The sequence below is a fragment of the Podarcis gaigeae genome (genome assembly GCF_964106915.1).
Source record: "Podarcis gaigeae genome assembly, chromosome: 13".
NCBI lineage: Eukaryota > Metazoa > Chordata > Lepidosauria > Squamata > Lacertidae > Podarcis > Podarcis gaigeae.
Window position 1 is genome coordinate 13,797,009 of NC_139689.1, and position 15,381 is coordinate 13,812,389.

The 15,381-nt window shown below is 41.4% G+C and overlaps 1 protein-coding gene across 1 annotated transcript; it reads right to left on the reverse strand.

The window, feature by feature from the left end:
* Positions 1-322: 322 nt before the first annotated feature.
* Positions 323-13,452, reverse strand: LOC310829210 (vomeronasal type-2 receptor 26-like; the record flags this gene model as incomplete). The annotated part of the gene is made up of 5 exons (XM_083707447.1): positions 323-1,224; positions 2,149-2,275; positions 3,300-3,527; positions 4,053-4,913; positions 13,408-13,452. 5 exons carry the CDS (start codon positions 13,450-13,452, stop codon positions 323-325), a joined length of 2,163 nt encoding a protein of 720 aa, XP_083563573.1.
* Between the last annotated feature and the right edge of the window lie 1,929 nt (positions 13,453-15,381).

Below are 15,381 nucleotides of genomic sequence, written 5' to 3' on the forward strand. Positions count from 1 at the left end.
ATGAATACTCAAATATTCCGTGGCCTGCAATAGTACAATTTTGCATATCCAATTATGCTGAAAGCTGTGAGAATTAAGGCTAGATACAGATTTGCTTACTTTTATATTTTGACAAGAATTGCTCTAATTCTTCTTGTCAACACATGCTGCAACAAAATAATGTATGTGGAAATGTATTCCTCAAAGGAAATGAGTGAATTTTACAAAGGAAATTTCAAGTATGGGAATTTGGAGTGTAGAAAAAATTGTAAAAGGGAGCAGCTGAACTTATATTTCCAAATATTTTACTGTAAATACAGCAGATGACAGGTTTCTCAATTCTTTAATTTTTCTTCCTTATTAGCTGTTCCCTTTTGTTCAGCTCAGGCCTCAGAATGATTATGTAACATTTGGGGAAGAAGATGCAACCCAGCAACCCACCACCGGAGGCTAAGATGGAGAAGATCTCCACAGCTACCATATATTTTCCCTTGGTGCTCAGGTAGGAAGGAATAAAGGACAGCCAAACACTGCAGAAGACCAACATGCTGAAGGTGATAAACTTGGCTTCGTTGAAACTGTCTGGTAACTTCCTGGCAAGGAAAGCCACAGCAAAGCTTACAGTGGCCAGGCAACTCATGTAGATGAGGACACAGTAAAACATTGTTACAGACCCCTCTTTACATTCTAGTATCATTTCTTCTGTCATTGAATGCATGTCCACATCTGGGTATGGGGGAGAGGTTGCCAGCCACACAGTACATATCCCTGCTTGAACTATGGAACAGGAAAGGAGAATGGAGTGGCCTAGTCCTTTCCCCACCCATTTCCTCATCCTGGATTCTGGTTTTGTAGCCATGAAGGCCAAAACCACCATGAAGGTTTTTGCCAGGACGCATGAAACAGCGGTTGAGAAGATGACACCAAAAACTGTTTGTCGCAGGAGACACGTGACCTTCTCTGGTCGGCCAATGAAGAGCAATGCACACAGGAAGCAGAGCAGGAGAGAGATGAGGAGAGTGTAGGTGAGGTTTCGGTTGTTTGCAATGACAATGGGTGTGTCATGGTGTTTCATAAATGTACCTAGTACCAGAGCTGTGATTAAGGAAAGGAAAAGAGAAAATGAGGCTAAACTGATGCCCAAAGGTTCTTCATAAGACAAGAAGCTTATATCTTTGGGTAGACATGCATCACGGTTCCTGCTTGGATAGTATTTGTCTGGGCATTTATGACAGTCATTCATATCTGGGGGGAAACAAATATATTAGGTCATAGATTTCAATTTGGTGAAATGTTTATTTTCTGTCTGAGAAGAAAAGAGCTCTGCTTAATTCAAAGCACATGTTTAGCACTGTTTTATGCTATGCAATGTAGTATTGTTGGAATCTAAGCTTTCTCTATGTCATGGATATGGCACTAAACCACATGAAACCATGAGGGGAAAAATACAGTGGTACCTTGGGTTACATACAATTCAGGTTACATACGCTTCAGGTTACAGACTCCGCTAACCCAGAAATAATACCTCGGGTTAAGAACTTTGCTTTGGGATGAGGACAGAAATTCTGCGGTGGCGCAGTGGCAGCAGAAGGCACCATTAGCTTAAGAACAGTTTAAGGTTAAGAACATATCTCCGGAATGAATTAAGTATGTAACCAGAGGTACCACTGTAGTCCAAAGAGTTTAATTCTGCACAGAAGGTTCGACTGGTCTCTGGAGACATCGAGGAGAGATGCAGGCAGGGTCCCCCGATGTGGCTTCCTCTTTGGGTGGTTTACACTTACTGACTTCCTGCAAAGGAGGCAGGAGTCTGATACAGTCCTTTGCCAATACAAAAGCCAATACCACTCAAATTTCTGTAATCAATAAAGTTGTGGCCCAAAATTTTGCCCAATAACCTTAAACCAAGATTTTGTGTCAATGTGAATTCTATTCTAACAAAGGGCTGGTTTGGGGGCCTTGCCACATACCATCCAACTACCATCCAACTACTCTGAATGCATGGTCATTCTCATTTGATTAGCATATTTAGACTATCTGAAAGGCAATGATCCAGGATCACACACGCAGTAGATTATCTCTTTTGAAAAGTAAACTCAGCCGTCCTTACAACACCTTTCAATTATTAGTGCTGAGTCTGGATCTATTTAATCTATTTATTTCTCCTACCATCCTGGTTTGCAATCTTCCCCTCTGCACATGGGATGCAATCGTAGCAGCAAGGTGGCTGTCCCTCCTTCACTTTCTTGCTGGATCCTGGAAGACATGTCTCAGTACAGACAGAAAGAGGCCGAGTCTATTACGTAAATGAAAGAGCAGAAGGATCAGCAAGAGAACAATGAGTTTGGAAATCTTCATGTTCCTGGGCCCCTCTCTATGATGCAAAGCTGAGTCAGCACTTCAGCAATATGTAAAATGGTTTTATTTTTTTAGTACAGTGGTACCATGGCTTACATAAGCTTCAGGTTCCTTAGGCTTCAGGTTAAAGACTCCACTAACCCAGAAATAGTGCTTCAGGTTAAGTACTATGCTTCAGGTTGAGAACAGAAATCGTGCTCCGGCGGTGTGGCAGCAGTGGGAGGCCTCATTAGCTAAAGTGGTGCTTCAGGTTAAGAACAGTTTCAGGTTAAGAACAGACCTCCGGAATGAATTAAATACTTAACCCGAGGTAGCACTGTAGTAGTGATGTTTGAAGAGATGTCATACTCCCTCTATTGTTCTGGGATGTGTAGGTGTTGTGATTACATAGCAGTTCCCCACTTTTTAGCAAGAAAGGAAAAATCTTGGGGCTTATCCTCTTTTCCTCAGTTAAAACCCAGTATTTTATAATTGTTAAGAAATATTTATAAAATATTTATAAATATAATAAAATAAAATATTTGCCTTTATTCTGTTAGTGACTTCTACAGTAGCAGTAAGCTTTTGGCTTTTAATCTGGTACTTGGATGAAGAAGTGTTTGGATTGGATATCCCACTTTATCACTACCCTAAGGATTCTCAAAGTGGCTAACATTCTCCTTTCCCTTCCTCCCCCACAACAAACACTCGGTGAGGTGAGTGAGGCTGAGAGACTCCAGAAAAGTGTGACTGGCCCAAGGTCACCCAGCAGCTGCATGTGGAGGAGCAGAGACGCGAACCTGGTTCACCAGATTACGAGTCTACCGCTCTTAGCCACTACACCACACTGGCTCTCTATATGCATTGGTCATGTTCTACACAGGATCATGCAGTTTAAAAGACAGAGAGTAGACATGCAGGTGAATGATCATTGTTTAGGCAATACTGAATTTCTTTGGAATTATCTAATAATGTGGTCCTACCTGATTAAACCAACTGTGCCATGTTATGGCATCTTCATCAAGGATGAATGATTGGTCTCGAGAAGTCTGCGGATCTATCCTCCCAACGCTCATTCTGTGCAAACTTTGGTTGGAGAATATTATCCAATTGACAATATCTAAGCTAGATACCACCTCTCCATTCTGGTTGATGAAGACCACATCTCCGGCCGTATTGTTAAATGAGATACTTCTCAGAAAGTGATGGAGCTAGATTGAAAACAGAAAAGGCAATTGTTTGGAAAAGGCTGCAATTCTAATGGAGGGCAGAGCATTTTTTTTTCTTCCTGTAGGAAAAACCTACAGCAATTGGTGGGGGTGATTCAGTCAAGTGTCAGTGGATTCAGGTCCAAGCATGGAGAGATCACCAATTTTCTCTCTTCCACATCCCTCTCTCTCCCTCTCCCCATTTTTACAGCTTTCTTTATCTCCCCAGCCCCACACTTCTTTTCCTCTTTCCCTCTTCATCACAGGAGACACCACAGTGGTGTATGATCACGTGATCTGAGGGAGGATTTGGTGTATATGGGATACAGAGAATGCTGAACATCTCTCTTGACCTTTATCACTGCTTCTTATCTGTGAATGCAGTGGCATCTCAGTGGTCTGAAAATTTCTCTCATAAAAGCACTTTTTCATGTCTGAGATGAATGAGCAAGGTGACAACACTGTGGAAACCCATACCTAGTTGGGGAATAACAGGCCTCTTACAGTTGAGGATGTTTAGCCGATTACCTGCCAAAACTGTGGATTCGGATTCTTCCCTCTCCGTCCATACACCATTCCTCTGTGCCTGAGTCTGGATGCGAACATAGCATGTAAAGCATGGGCCATGGCATAGACAGCATTGTGGATACTGTAACTGTGGCCTGTCATGCTCATTTCAAAAAATGATCCAGGAAGGTTCTCCAGCTTCTCCTCTCCAGTGCAAATATTCCCCTCCACCTTGTCTGAAGTCATATCTGGGAATACACATCCAAAGGCCTGTTGCCAGAAGTCCCTGATAAAACCATCCCCATCTGTGCTGGAAGGGTTTCTGTGCACAACATACTGATGAAATCCTGGTGGGTTTCTGAAGTGAATCTCAAAGGATATAGCACCACTGAATACTCCTGAATCCCAATTCCTTTGAATGACAAATGAAGTGAACTCAACCTGGGAAGTTGTTAACCATACTTTACTTTTTATATTATATGTCATGTCATCATGTTCTGATAGGTATGTAAGCCATCTAAAAGTTGCCATGGAGTAAGATTCTCCATAGGCAACTATTACATTAGCTGTGCTGCTAAAAATTTTATGGTTTATGCTTGTCCCCTGTTGCAGCATTCCATCAATTTCAGAAATAAAACTTAAACTGGGGACTTTTTCTAGGAATGCAAAGCAGACACCACTCTTGGTAAATATTGGGGAAATGGTTTGCACAAATCTTTCTCCGTTGTCATTGTCCATTGCAATGACTCCTATCCACGTCCACCTGAAATGCAGAAGCAAAGAGAGAATTCCCTCATACTGAAGGGCTTCTGAGGCTGCCATCTGGTAGAAGGGAAGCCCTGGGCTTTTATCATTCATCACCGGAGCAGAGCCATAAATGAGCTAAAAAGTAAATGGAAGAAGAGAAGAGACAAAGTAGATTCCTTTCACAGCATTCATATATATTATTAGGCAAACCCTGTTAGTTAGTTTCAAGGTTTGTTTGCCTCTCTCTCAGTTTTCCAAAGACACACATGCAGATGGGCTGAAAACGGGGATCATCTCCCTTTTCTCATTTTTAAACCTTTGATTTGATGAATGGAGAGGGAAATTTGTCTGTTTTATATTATTTTTATGAATCTTGTTTACACATTGATGACTGGAGCAGGGCATTGTGTCTACTTCACTTAAAAACAAACAAAAGTTTTTTATGTCATTGCAAAATTTGGCAGGGTCTTGTACAATGGATGAAACTGGATGGGGGAACATACCATGCCCCGAACAGCAGATTTCCTGGACATTATCTGGCTTTGTCAGAATTGTAAGTTGGGTTAGATGCACATTTCTTCTCTGAAGCTTCATCTTTCTTCTTCATGCTGCACATGCCCCATCACACAGCAAAACTGTGCTGATTCTTCTCAGACTTTATTTATGAACATTTATTTCACTTGTGAATCAGCTGCTATCTACTATTACTTTTCTCCTGTGGAACTGGATTCTATCTACAATTTCCCATAACCTCTCCGTGTCTTTAATTATGACTGGTGTGCTAAAGAGGAATAGTTATTGTACTGGCTCCTAATTGAAAGGGTTTTTTTTAGCTGTAACCCTTTCCCCCACTTCCCCAGCTACTTATTTGAAATACCCTCCTCACTACTTTTTCCATTGGCACCTAAAATATCATTGCTTTTATCCAGTAAGCAATTATCCCTCTCCCTCAGCAACTCATTTCAGATACCCTCCTAACTAAGCTGAAAATGATGCATAATGATAAATTGTTGGTGAGAGAGAAGCCCACTCTCCCATCAGTGGCCTTTGGCATATACTGTAAGTGATCTAAATGTGTGTGTAAGACAGGGAAGGTTACGGTACATATTTTTTCAGGTATTGCAACCTTACCCTTTATTCAGGTTTGTCTGTCTGTCTGTTTGTTTCCTTATATTACAATTATGTACCATCCTTCTTTTCCAAGGATCTCAAGGTGGTGTACATGGTTCTCCTTGCAATTTCATCTTCACCCAGAACTGATGCTGAGGAACCTCTTCCTCTATGCAAGCTAATAGAGGTATTGTACATAGGTGTCCTACCTGCGGAATCTTATAGATATCCAAAATAGTTGCCACATAAAAGGAGATTTCAGAATCCAGTCCCCCAATGACCCCAGTTAGACTATTTTCAACATTACATATATAGTTAGGGACAAATTTCTTCACCATGGATAAAAGCAGCAGTGTGGCAAGATATGTGCTCCTTGCACTGACATAGCTGTCATATAAGTGGAAGCCCAAGGTGATATTGGGTAGGATATGAGGGTCTTCGTTGATCTGCTTGACTGCAAATGCCAAGGCCACAATGTGCTGGTAATCCTTAGGCACCACCCTAGAATGAGAGTTGCAAATGTATCAGCAGGAACTTCAAAATAAGTATTATTTTACTCAACAGAATAGTTAATCATATTGAGTTCAGTGGGGTTATCTCTCAATCTGATGCAATATTGAATAGCTCCTACCAATAGAAGGTTCTCTCTGATGTTTATTTGAAATCTCCTTTCTTGTAAATTGAATACCCTGATTTGGAGCAAGAGAAAACAAGCGTGTTCCATCTTCCTGGTGACAGCTCTTGATATATTTTACAATGGCTATCATGCCTCTCCTCAGTCTCATCATAGATAAACATACCAAACCCCTCATCCATTCCTCATAAGGCTTGGTTTCCAGACCATCTTTGTTGCCCTCCTCTGCACATGTTCCAGCTTGTCAATATCCTTCTTAAATTGTGGTGAGCAGAACTGGACACAGACTTCAGGTGACCAAGGCAGAATAGAGCAGGACTATTATTTCCTTTCATCAGGACACTATACTTCTGTTGATGCAGATCCCGTGAACCTTTCCATGTGTACTACTGGCAAGCCAAGTTTTTCTCATCTTAGATTTGTGTATTTGTGGATACCGGTCTTACTTTTGTCCAAGTTTTTAAATATTTTAAACTCAGTAGTATCTAGAGTAGGGGTTGCTAATGTGGGGCTCATGGGACGTCTTCCCTTACATGTCTGAGGTCTTTTTCTGACACTTACAAAGTCTCTGGTCTCTCTGGTCTCTCTCTGCAGTGACTTCCTTTTCGTGAGTCAGTGCTGGTCGTTCTATACTTCATAATAAGTACCTTTCAGTGCTGAAACAAAGCTTAGTCTAAGTTCAGAAAATGAAACCCTAAGGACATTCAGCCTCAGAACAGGTTTCTTAAAAATAAATTCTTACTTATAGTCTAGTGGTTCAGATAAAGTCTAGCAAAATGGGCTGCTCAAAAGGCCTCTCCCAGACACACAAACATGCATACATTTCAATACATTTATATTCATTTCTCTATCCAGAAATGGGAATTTCTCCTATATTCTCTTAATTCATAAGACATTTGTTCCTTTTTTTTTTGCACCGGCATAAGTCCCATTCATATCTAAAGTGGATTCCCCCCGATAAAAGGGTAAACATTTGCTGCCTGACTCATTATTCTGAGGCTGCAACTCTAGGTTTGATCATTACATGGATGTAATAAATGAGTGGCTTAGTTCTTACACAAGCTCTTCAGGCAGCGCTGGTGGGGGTTCCTCAGTGAATGTTGCTGGAGAGGCGAGGAAGCCACCATGGGAAACAATGCCACCAATGAGGAACTCTCCGGGCTGATGATACATGTGAAGTGGATGATGTGGACCTTGGAGCCTGCATTTTGCTAGGTGAGCCTCACATACATTGTAAGAAATCAGTTCCAGCAGCAAGAACACTAAAAACACCATCCTTAATACAAAGGCAACTCTTTGTTTTATGCAGAAACTATGTTTTTTTTCTGGCAATACTAGAATAGGTTTTTCCAAGATAAAAATTGTCTCATTTAAATGGTAGATTAATTTCCTGAGGGGACACAATATGAAAGTATCCAAAATTAGACTTGCTGATCCCAGACAGTATTTAAATAATTCTGGTTAAGTTGTAGTATCCTTTGTGTTATGTTGCCAGTGGCCAGAGAAAATACACAGGGATTTTTGAGGAGCAGCATATTAATTATAGCCCTTTTAATAACCAAGTAGGAGTGTAGTTGTTCATCCAATGCTCGGGATTCCCTGTGGAATTGCAGAAGAAAATTGCTGAAGAAAATATTCAGAACTGTTATTTTAATTTCCCTTTCATTAGATAATATTAGACCAGTGGTGTATGGGTGAAATTAGACGTTAGAAGCTCATAATAGAAGACCTTGTAGCCAATGAAGACTCCAACATGTAGCATGGTGCAGTCAGCATCTTGTAATTTGGCTGAGTGGACCTGAATTCACACCAGCCATTTGGCATGACTGCAATGGCTGCTCATTGCTGTATTGGGGGGGTGACAGTTGTGTCCCCTTCCTCTCAGCCTCCTTCCCCTGTGCCTTGGGAATGCATGTTTGTCCAAACCCTCAAAGGCAAATGCCCCTGTGATTCTTGAGAGGTTGAGTTGGTGCTCCAGGTCCTCCTGTATGACTCCTTTTATAGAGCCCTGTGTAAAATCTCTCTTGATTCTGTCAGCCTCCATGAGCTAGAAACCTTAGGGAGAAAAAGTATTCCTGAAATCTCTCAGACCCCAAAGTTCATCCAGGTGCAGCTGAGGGTGGTCATGATTCCTAAAGTTGCTGAGCCTGACTTTCTAGCCTGATATCTCTGACTTCTTCTGCAAACTTATGCATTTTATGTTTTAAATATGTATTCTGCTTCACTTCCAATAGGGCAAGGGTTGGGGATGTGTGGCACTCCAGATGTTGAGGGATTCCAAAACCAACCAACCCCAGACAGTATGGAAAATGGTCAGCAATGATGAGGGCTGTAGTCTTGCAATATCTGGAGGACTATAGGCTTCCCAGCCAAACTTTAGGGGATTAAAAGCAGAGAACAAGAAAAGAAATAATATGTTTGCCTGTGTTTTTATATCTGCTGTAAGCCACTCAAAGTGGCCACGGAAACTCAGCCAGGTGGGTGGGTTATAAATAATAAAATTATTATTATTATTATTATTAGTCCTTCTTCCTTCCATTCCTGTCTCCACTTGAATACCCTGGACCTTCTGCAAGGAGGGCATAATCTTACAGACAATACTTTACAAGCATAGTCCACAGATGTCCACACAGAAATAATTTTTTTAAGGTTTAATGGGGCTTACTCTGGTTTACTTGCATTCTCCATTCATCATGGTTAGATCTAATCAATTTTATCTGCTCATCAAACATTTGATGAAGGGTGCCAACAGTCAGTGGAATATCCAACAATATACTTGTCTCATATATGATACGTATATGTATTAAGTATAGAGTGTTCTGATACATCACAAGTATTGGTGAAATAAAACTTTCCAATTGTAGCTCCCTATCTGTCAAATAACGGGATGCGGGTGGCACTGTGGGTTAAACCGCAGAGCCTAGGACTTGCCGATCAGAAGGTCGGCGATTCGAATCCCCACAACAGAGTGAGCTCCCGTTGCTCGGTCCCTGCTCCTGCCAACCTAGCATTTCGAAAGCATGTCAAAGTGCAAGTAGATAAATAGGTACTGCTCCGGCGGGAAGGTAAACAGCGTTTCCATGCGCTGCTCTGCTTCGCCAGAAGTGGCTTAGTCATGCTGGCCACATGACCCGGAAGCTGTACGCCGGCTCCATCGGCCAATAAAGCGAAATGAGCACCGCAACACCAGAGTCGTTCATTACTGGACCTAATGGTCAGAGGTCCCTTTACCTTTACTTATCTGTCAAATGCGTTGCGCAGTGAGGTCTGCATGGTCCTTTGCTGCCATCTTTTCCAAGAATGAGAGGGCAGAATTCATTTACATTTTCTTAGCTAGGACTCTGAATTTCTCCAAGGAGACATGATTCAGAAAAAATCTTGTGGGGAGGGGAACCCAATTCAATGGCGAGTATGTTATCTCACGGTACATTGATAAACTATTGAGCTCACTGACACAGGAAACAATGGTTGGGACAGTGCATTTGCGGTTGGGTACGGCTTGAAGGTTTCCCACAGGTATCTGATTGGTCAGTGAGAGTACAGGCTGCTGGACCAGATGGGCCATTGGCCTGCTTCAAGAGGATCATCTTCCAATTATACGTTCTTGGGTATGGAAAGGTTGATGGTGAAATATGACTGTAAGCAGTACAGAACAATAATTCCTAAATGAGTACTCCTATATTCCATGGCCACAATTGTACAGTTTCACAGATCCTATTATGTTGAAAGCTGTAAGACAACTTTGATCATTCAGAATTAAGGACAGATAAAGATTTACTTGGATATATTTTGACAAGAATTGCTTTGAGTCTTCTTGTCAGCACATGCTACAAGAGAATAATGTATGTGGAAATGTATGATTGTTTTCCTCAAAGTAAATAAGTTAATTTTACAAAGGAAATTTCATCAATAGGAATTTGGAGTATAGAAAAAATTATAAAAGGGAGCAGCTGAACTTATATTTCCAAATATTCTATGTAAACACAGAGGAAAACACAAAATACAGCAGAAAACAGGTTTCACGTTTCTTTAATATTTCTTCCTTATTAGCTGTTCCCTTTTGTTCAGCTCAGGCCTCAGAATGATTATGTAACATTTGGGGAAGAAGATGCAACCCAGCAACCCACCACCAGAGTACTGCATAGTTGTCCAGTCCGCGGCCCGCTCCCGCCCTTACAAGAGTCGCTTATCGCACTCGATATAATAAAATAAAGAAAGAGGGCATGTGGGAGTCATCCAGCCAAGGCAGAGGCTTGTAAAAACTGCAGGGGCCCCCTGACATTCCTCTGGGCAATGATTACCTTATACGGAGAGGGGAGTGTCAAGCCTTGACCGGATGAGGTAACAGGAGACTTTGGCAAAACGGCCATGCGGCTGGGAGAACAAAGGAGATAATAAAAAGTTGCCGGAGGAGAAAGGCTGGAAGGAGCAGCTCTCCAGCATTATGAAAATACACGCTACCTCATTGCGTCTTTTTTCTATGCTATGCTAAGCACCACCTGACTGGCTGGCTCCAACAATGGTTGGACGGTGTTCTCGAAGCTACAAACATGAGTCTGACCAAACTGCGGGAGGCAGTGGAAGACAGAAGTGCCTGGCGTGCTCTGGTTCATGGGGTCACGAAGAGTCGGACACGACTAAACAACAACAAATGTATGATTGTCTTCCTCAAAGCAAATAAGTCAATTTTACAAAGGAAATTTTAACTATGGGAATTTGGAGTCTAGAAAAAATTGTTAAGGGGAGCAGCTGAACTTATATTTCCAACTATTCTACTGTAAACACAGAGAAAAACACAAAATACAGCAGATGACAGGTTTCTCATTTCTTTAATTTTTCTTCCTTATTAGCTGTTCCCTATTGTTGAGCTCAGGACTCAGAATGACAATGTAACATTTGGGGAAGAAGATGCAAGCCGGCAACCCACCACCGGAGGCTAAGATGGAGAAGATCTCCACAGCTACCATATATTTTCCCTTGGTGCTCAGGTAGGAAGGAATAAAGGACAGCCAAACACTGCAGAAGACCAACATGCTGAAGGTGATAAACTTGGCTTCGTTGAAACTGTCTAGTAACTTCCTGGCAAGGAAAGCCACAGCAAAGCTTACAGTGGCCAGGCAACTCATGTAGATGAGGACACAGTAAAACATTGTTACAGACCCCTCTTTACATTCTAGTATCATTTCTTCTGTCATTGAATGCATGTCCACATCTGGGTATGGGGGAGAGGTTGCCAGCCACACAGTACATATCCCTGCTTGAACTATGGAACTGGAAAGGAGAATGGAGTGGCCTAGTCCTTTCCCCACCCATTTCCTCATCCTGGATTCTGGTTTTGTAGCCATGAAGGCCAAAACCACCATGAAGGTTTTTGCCAGGACGCATGAAACAGCGGTTGAGAAGATGACACCAAAAACTGTTTGTCGCAGGAGACACGTGACCTTGTCAGGTCGGCCAATGAAGAGCAAAGCACACAGGAAGCAGAGCAGGAGAGAGATGAGGAGAGTGTAGGTGAGGTTTCGGTTGTTTGCAATGACAATGGGTGTGTCATGGTGTTTCATAAATGTACCTAGTACCAGAGCTGTGATTAAGGAAAGGAAAAGAGAAAATGAGGCTAAACTGATGCCCAAAGGTTCTTCATAAGACAAGAAGCTTATATCTTTGGGTAGACATGCATCACGGTTCCTGCTTGGATAGTATTTGTCTGGGCATTTATGACAGTCATTCATGTCTGGGGGGAAACAAATATATTAGGTCATAGATTTCATGAAACAGCGGTTGAGAAGATGACACCAAAAACTGTTTGTCGCAGGAGACACGTGACCTTCTCAGGTCAGCCAATGAAGAGCAATGCACAAAGGAAGCAGAGCAGGAGAGAGATGAGCAGAGTGTAGGTGAGGTTTCGGTTGTTTGCAATGACAATGGGTGTGTTGTGGTGCTTCATAAATATACCTAGTACCAGCGCAGTGATCAAGGAGAGGGAAAGAGAGAAACACGACAAACTGATGCCCAAAGGTTCTTCATAAGACAAGAAGCTTATATCCTTGGGTAGACATGCATTCCGGTTCTTGCTTGGATAGTCTTTGTCTGGGCATTTATAACAGTCATTCATATCTGGAAATAAATAAGGATATGGTCCTTAGCTCCTTTAACACCAGCTTGCTGAAATGCTTACTTTCTGTCTGAGAAGAAAAGAGCTCAGCTCAAAATAAAACATATGTCCAGTACTCTGTTATGTGGTTCAGAGTGATGTCGTCCTATGATCGACACAGGCAGGGCCATTCCTCCTCATGATATTTGAATGTATCGTCACACGAGATTGAGTGCAGCTTATGTAAGTCGGAAGGAGTGACAAGGACCAGTCTGCATACGATTCGAACCACATACCACCTAGCTACTCTCAATGCAATTTTATTCTCATTTGATTAACCACACTGGCTCTGGGATTTAGCTCTGAGGGCCTTTTGTCAGTTTTCCCATTGCGAGAAGTGAGGTTACAGGGAACCAGGCACAGGGCCTTCTTGGTAGTGGCGCCCACCCTGGGGAATTTCCACCCATCAGATGTCAAGGAAATAAGCAACAATCTGACTTTTAGAAGACACCTGAAGGCAGCCCTATATAGGGAAGCCCTTAATGTTTGAAGTTTTATTGTCGTTGAGGTTTTAATTTGTTGGAAGCTTTCCAGCATGGCTGGGGCAACCCAGTCAGATGGACTGAATATAAATTATTGTTACTACTGCTACTACCACCAATATCTGAAGGACAATGACCACCAAGAGGCAGGGACACACATACAATAACTTATTTCTTCTTTTGAAACTTAACCTCAGCCATCCTGACACCTTTCAATCAAATGGACCCATTTAATCAAATTCTTTCCCTTACCATCCTGGTTTGTAATCTTCCCCTCTGGACATGGGATGCAATCATAGCAGCAAGGGGGCTGTCCCTCCTTCACTTTCTTGCTGGATCCTGGAAGACATCTCTCAGTACAGACAGAAAGAGGCTGAGTCTAATCCATAAACGAAAGAGCAGAAGAATCATCGAGAGAATAATGAGTTCAGAATGTTTCAGGTTCTAAGGCTCTTCTCTATGTTTCTAAACTGACACAGAATGCCTCTACCAAGAGTAATTGCTACTTTTCTTTTTAGTAGTAGTAATGTTTGGCAAGATGTAATATCTCCTCTATTGTTCTGGGTTGCACAGGCACACTTTGAAGTTACTCTAGTGTCCCTGTTAATCTTGTTATAATCATTACTTCTGAGTATGTTGTCCACTAGGTAGGCATCTCTGGAGAAATTCTGGACAAATACATGAATTGGAATGGTGCTATCCAAGAGATTTAGCCCTGAGTATGTTAAGGGGAAAATATACTTTGGAATACATATTTTGAGATACCTCTCTTTTTTCAGACGGATGCATCCATTCCTTGTGCTCTTCACACCTTTGCTCTCAGCCCCCTCCTTCACTTTCTGTATCTTCACCACTTTTCCTGCTTCCACCTCTTCCACTGTCTCCTTTAGAAGACTAGTGGTATCCTGAACCTGCTCCTGCTGTCTGTTTTCACTTTTCCCCTCCTTTTCCCAACCACTTCATTTCTCCACTTTTCTCACAAGAAAGGCAAAATCATGGGGCTTATCAATTCATACATAGTCTTTCACTCAGTTCAAAACCAGTATTTCATATTTATAAAGAAATCCCAATTTCTTTGGTTTATTTTGCAATAATCTTCTTTATATACTTAGGATTCTGGTTGCAGTCTTTCAGAGGGGAAGAAAAAGAACCCATTTTATTATTCCAACTGACCTCCTGTGTGCACTGTTTGATGTAAGATTGTTTCAAGGTCAACATGATCATGCAAAAATCCACTGGATAGCTAACTGGTCTTTTTTTTATAGAATATTTATTAAGATTTTTAGTAATAATCCAATAAAAATAAAAATAACAAAATAACAAAAAAATAAAAATAATTAAGAACACGCAGATTTTCCATTGCTAATTTTCATTACGCTTGTTTCCCGGACCTCCTCGTACCTCCCTTTTTTGTATTCCAATTCAGATTGTTAGTTCAGCAAATCCTTACCATTAAATTTTTACCTGTTTCTAACCCTTTTTTTTCATATTCTCTTACAGCATTACAGCTGGAAACCACTTAATTTCTATCCAACATCATTCTAACATTCATTAATTTTACAATATTTCTGTAGATAGTCTTTAAATTTCTTCCAATCTTCTTCCACCGACTCTTCTCCCTGGTCTCGGATTCTGCCAGTCATTTCTGCCAATCCCATATAGTCCATCACCTTCATCTGCCATTCTTCCAGAGTGGGTAGATCTTGTGTCTTCCAGTACTTTGCAATAAGTATTCTTGCTGCTGTTGTAGCGTACATAAAGTTCTGTCCTTCTTTGGCACCAATTGGCCGACCATGCCCAGGAGAAAGGCCTCTGGTTTCTTCAGGAGGGTATATTTAAATACCTTTTTCATTTCATTATAGATCATTTCCCAGAAAGCCTTAATCCTTGGGCACGTCCACTAAAGGTGAAAGAATGTACCTTCATTTTCTTTACATTTCCAACATTTATTATTGGGCAAGTGATAATTTTTTGCGAGCTTGACTGTGGTCATGTACCACCTGTATATCATTTTCATAATATATTTCATAATAATAATTTTCTCTTAAGGCATTACATGCCGTAAACTTCATACCTGTGGTCCATAACTGTTCCCAGTCAGCAAACATAATGTTATGTCCAACATCTTGTGCCCATTTAATCATAGCAGATTTCACCGTTTCATCCTGAGTATTCCATTTCAACAGCAAGTTATACGTCTTTGACAAAATCTTAGTTTTGGGTTCT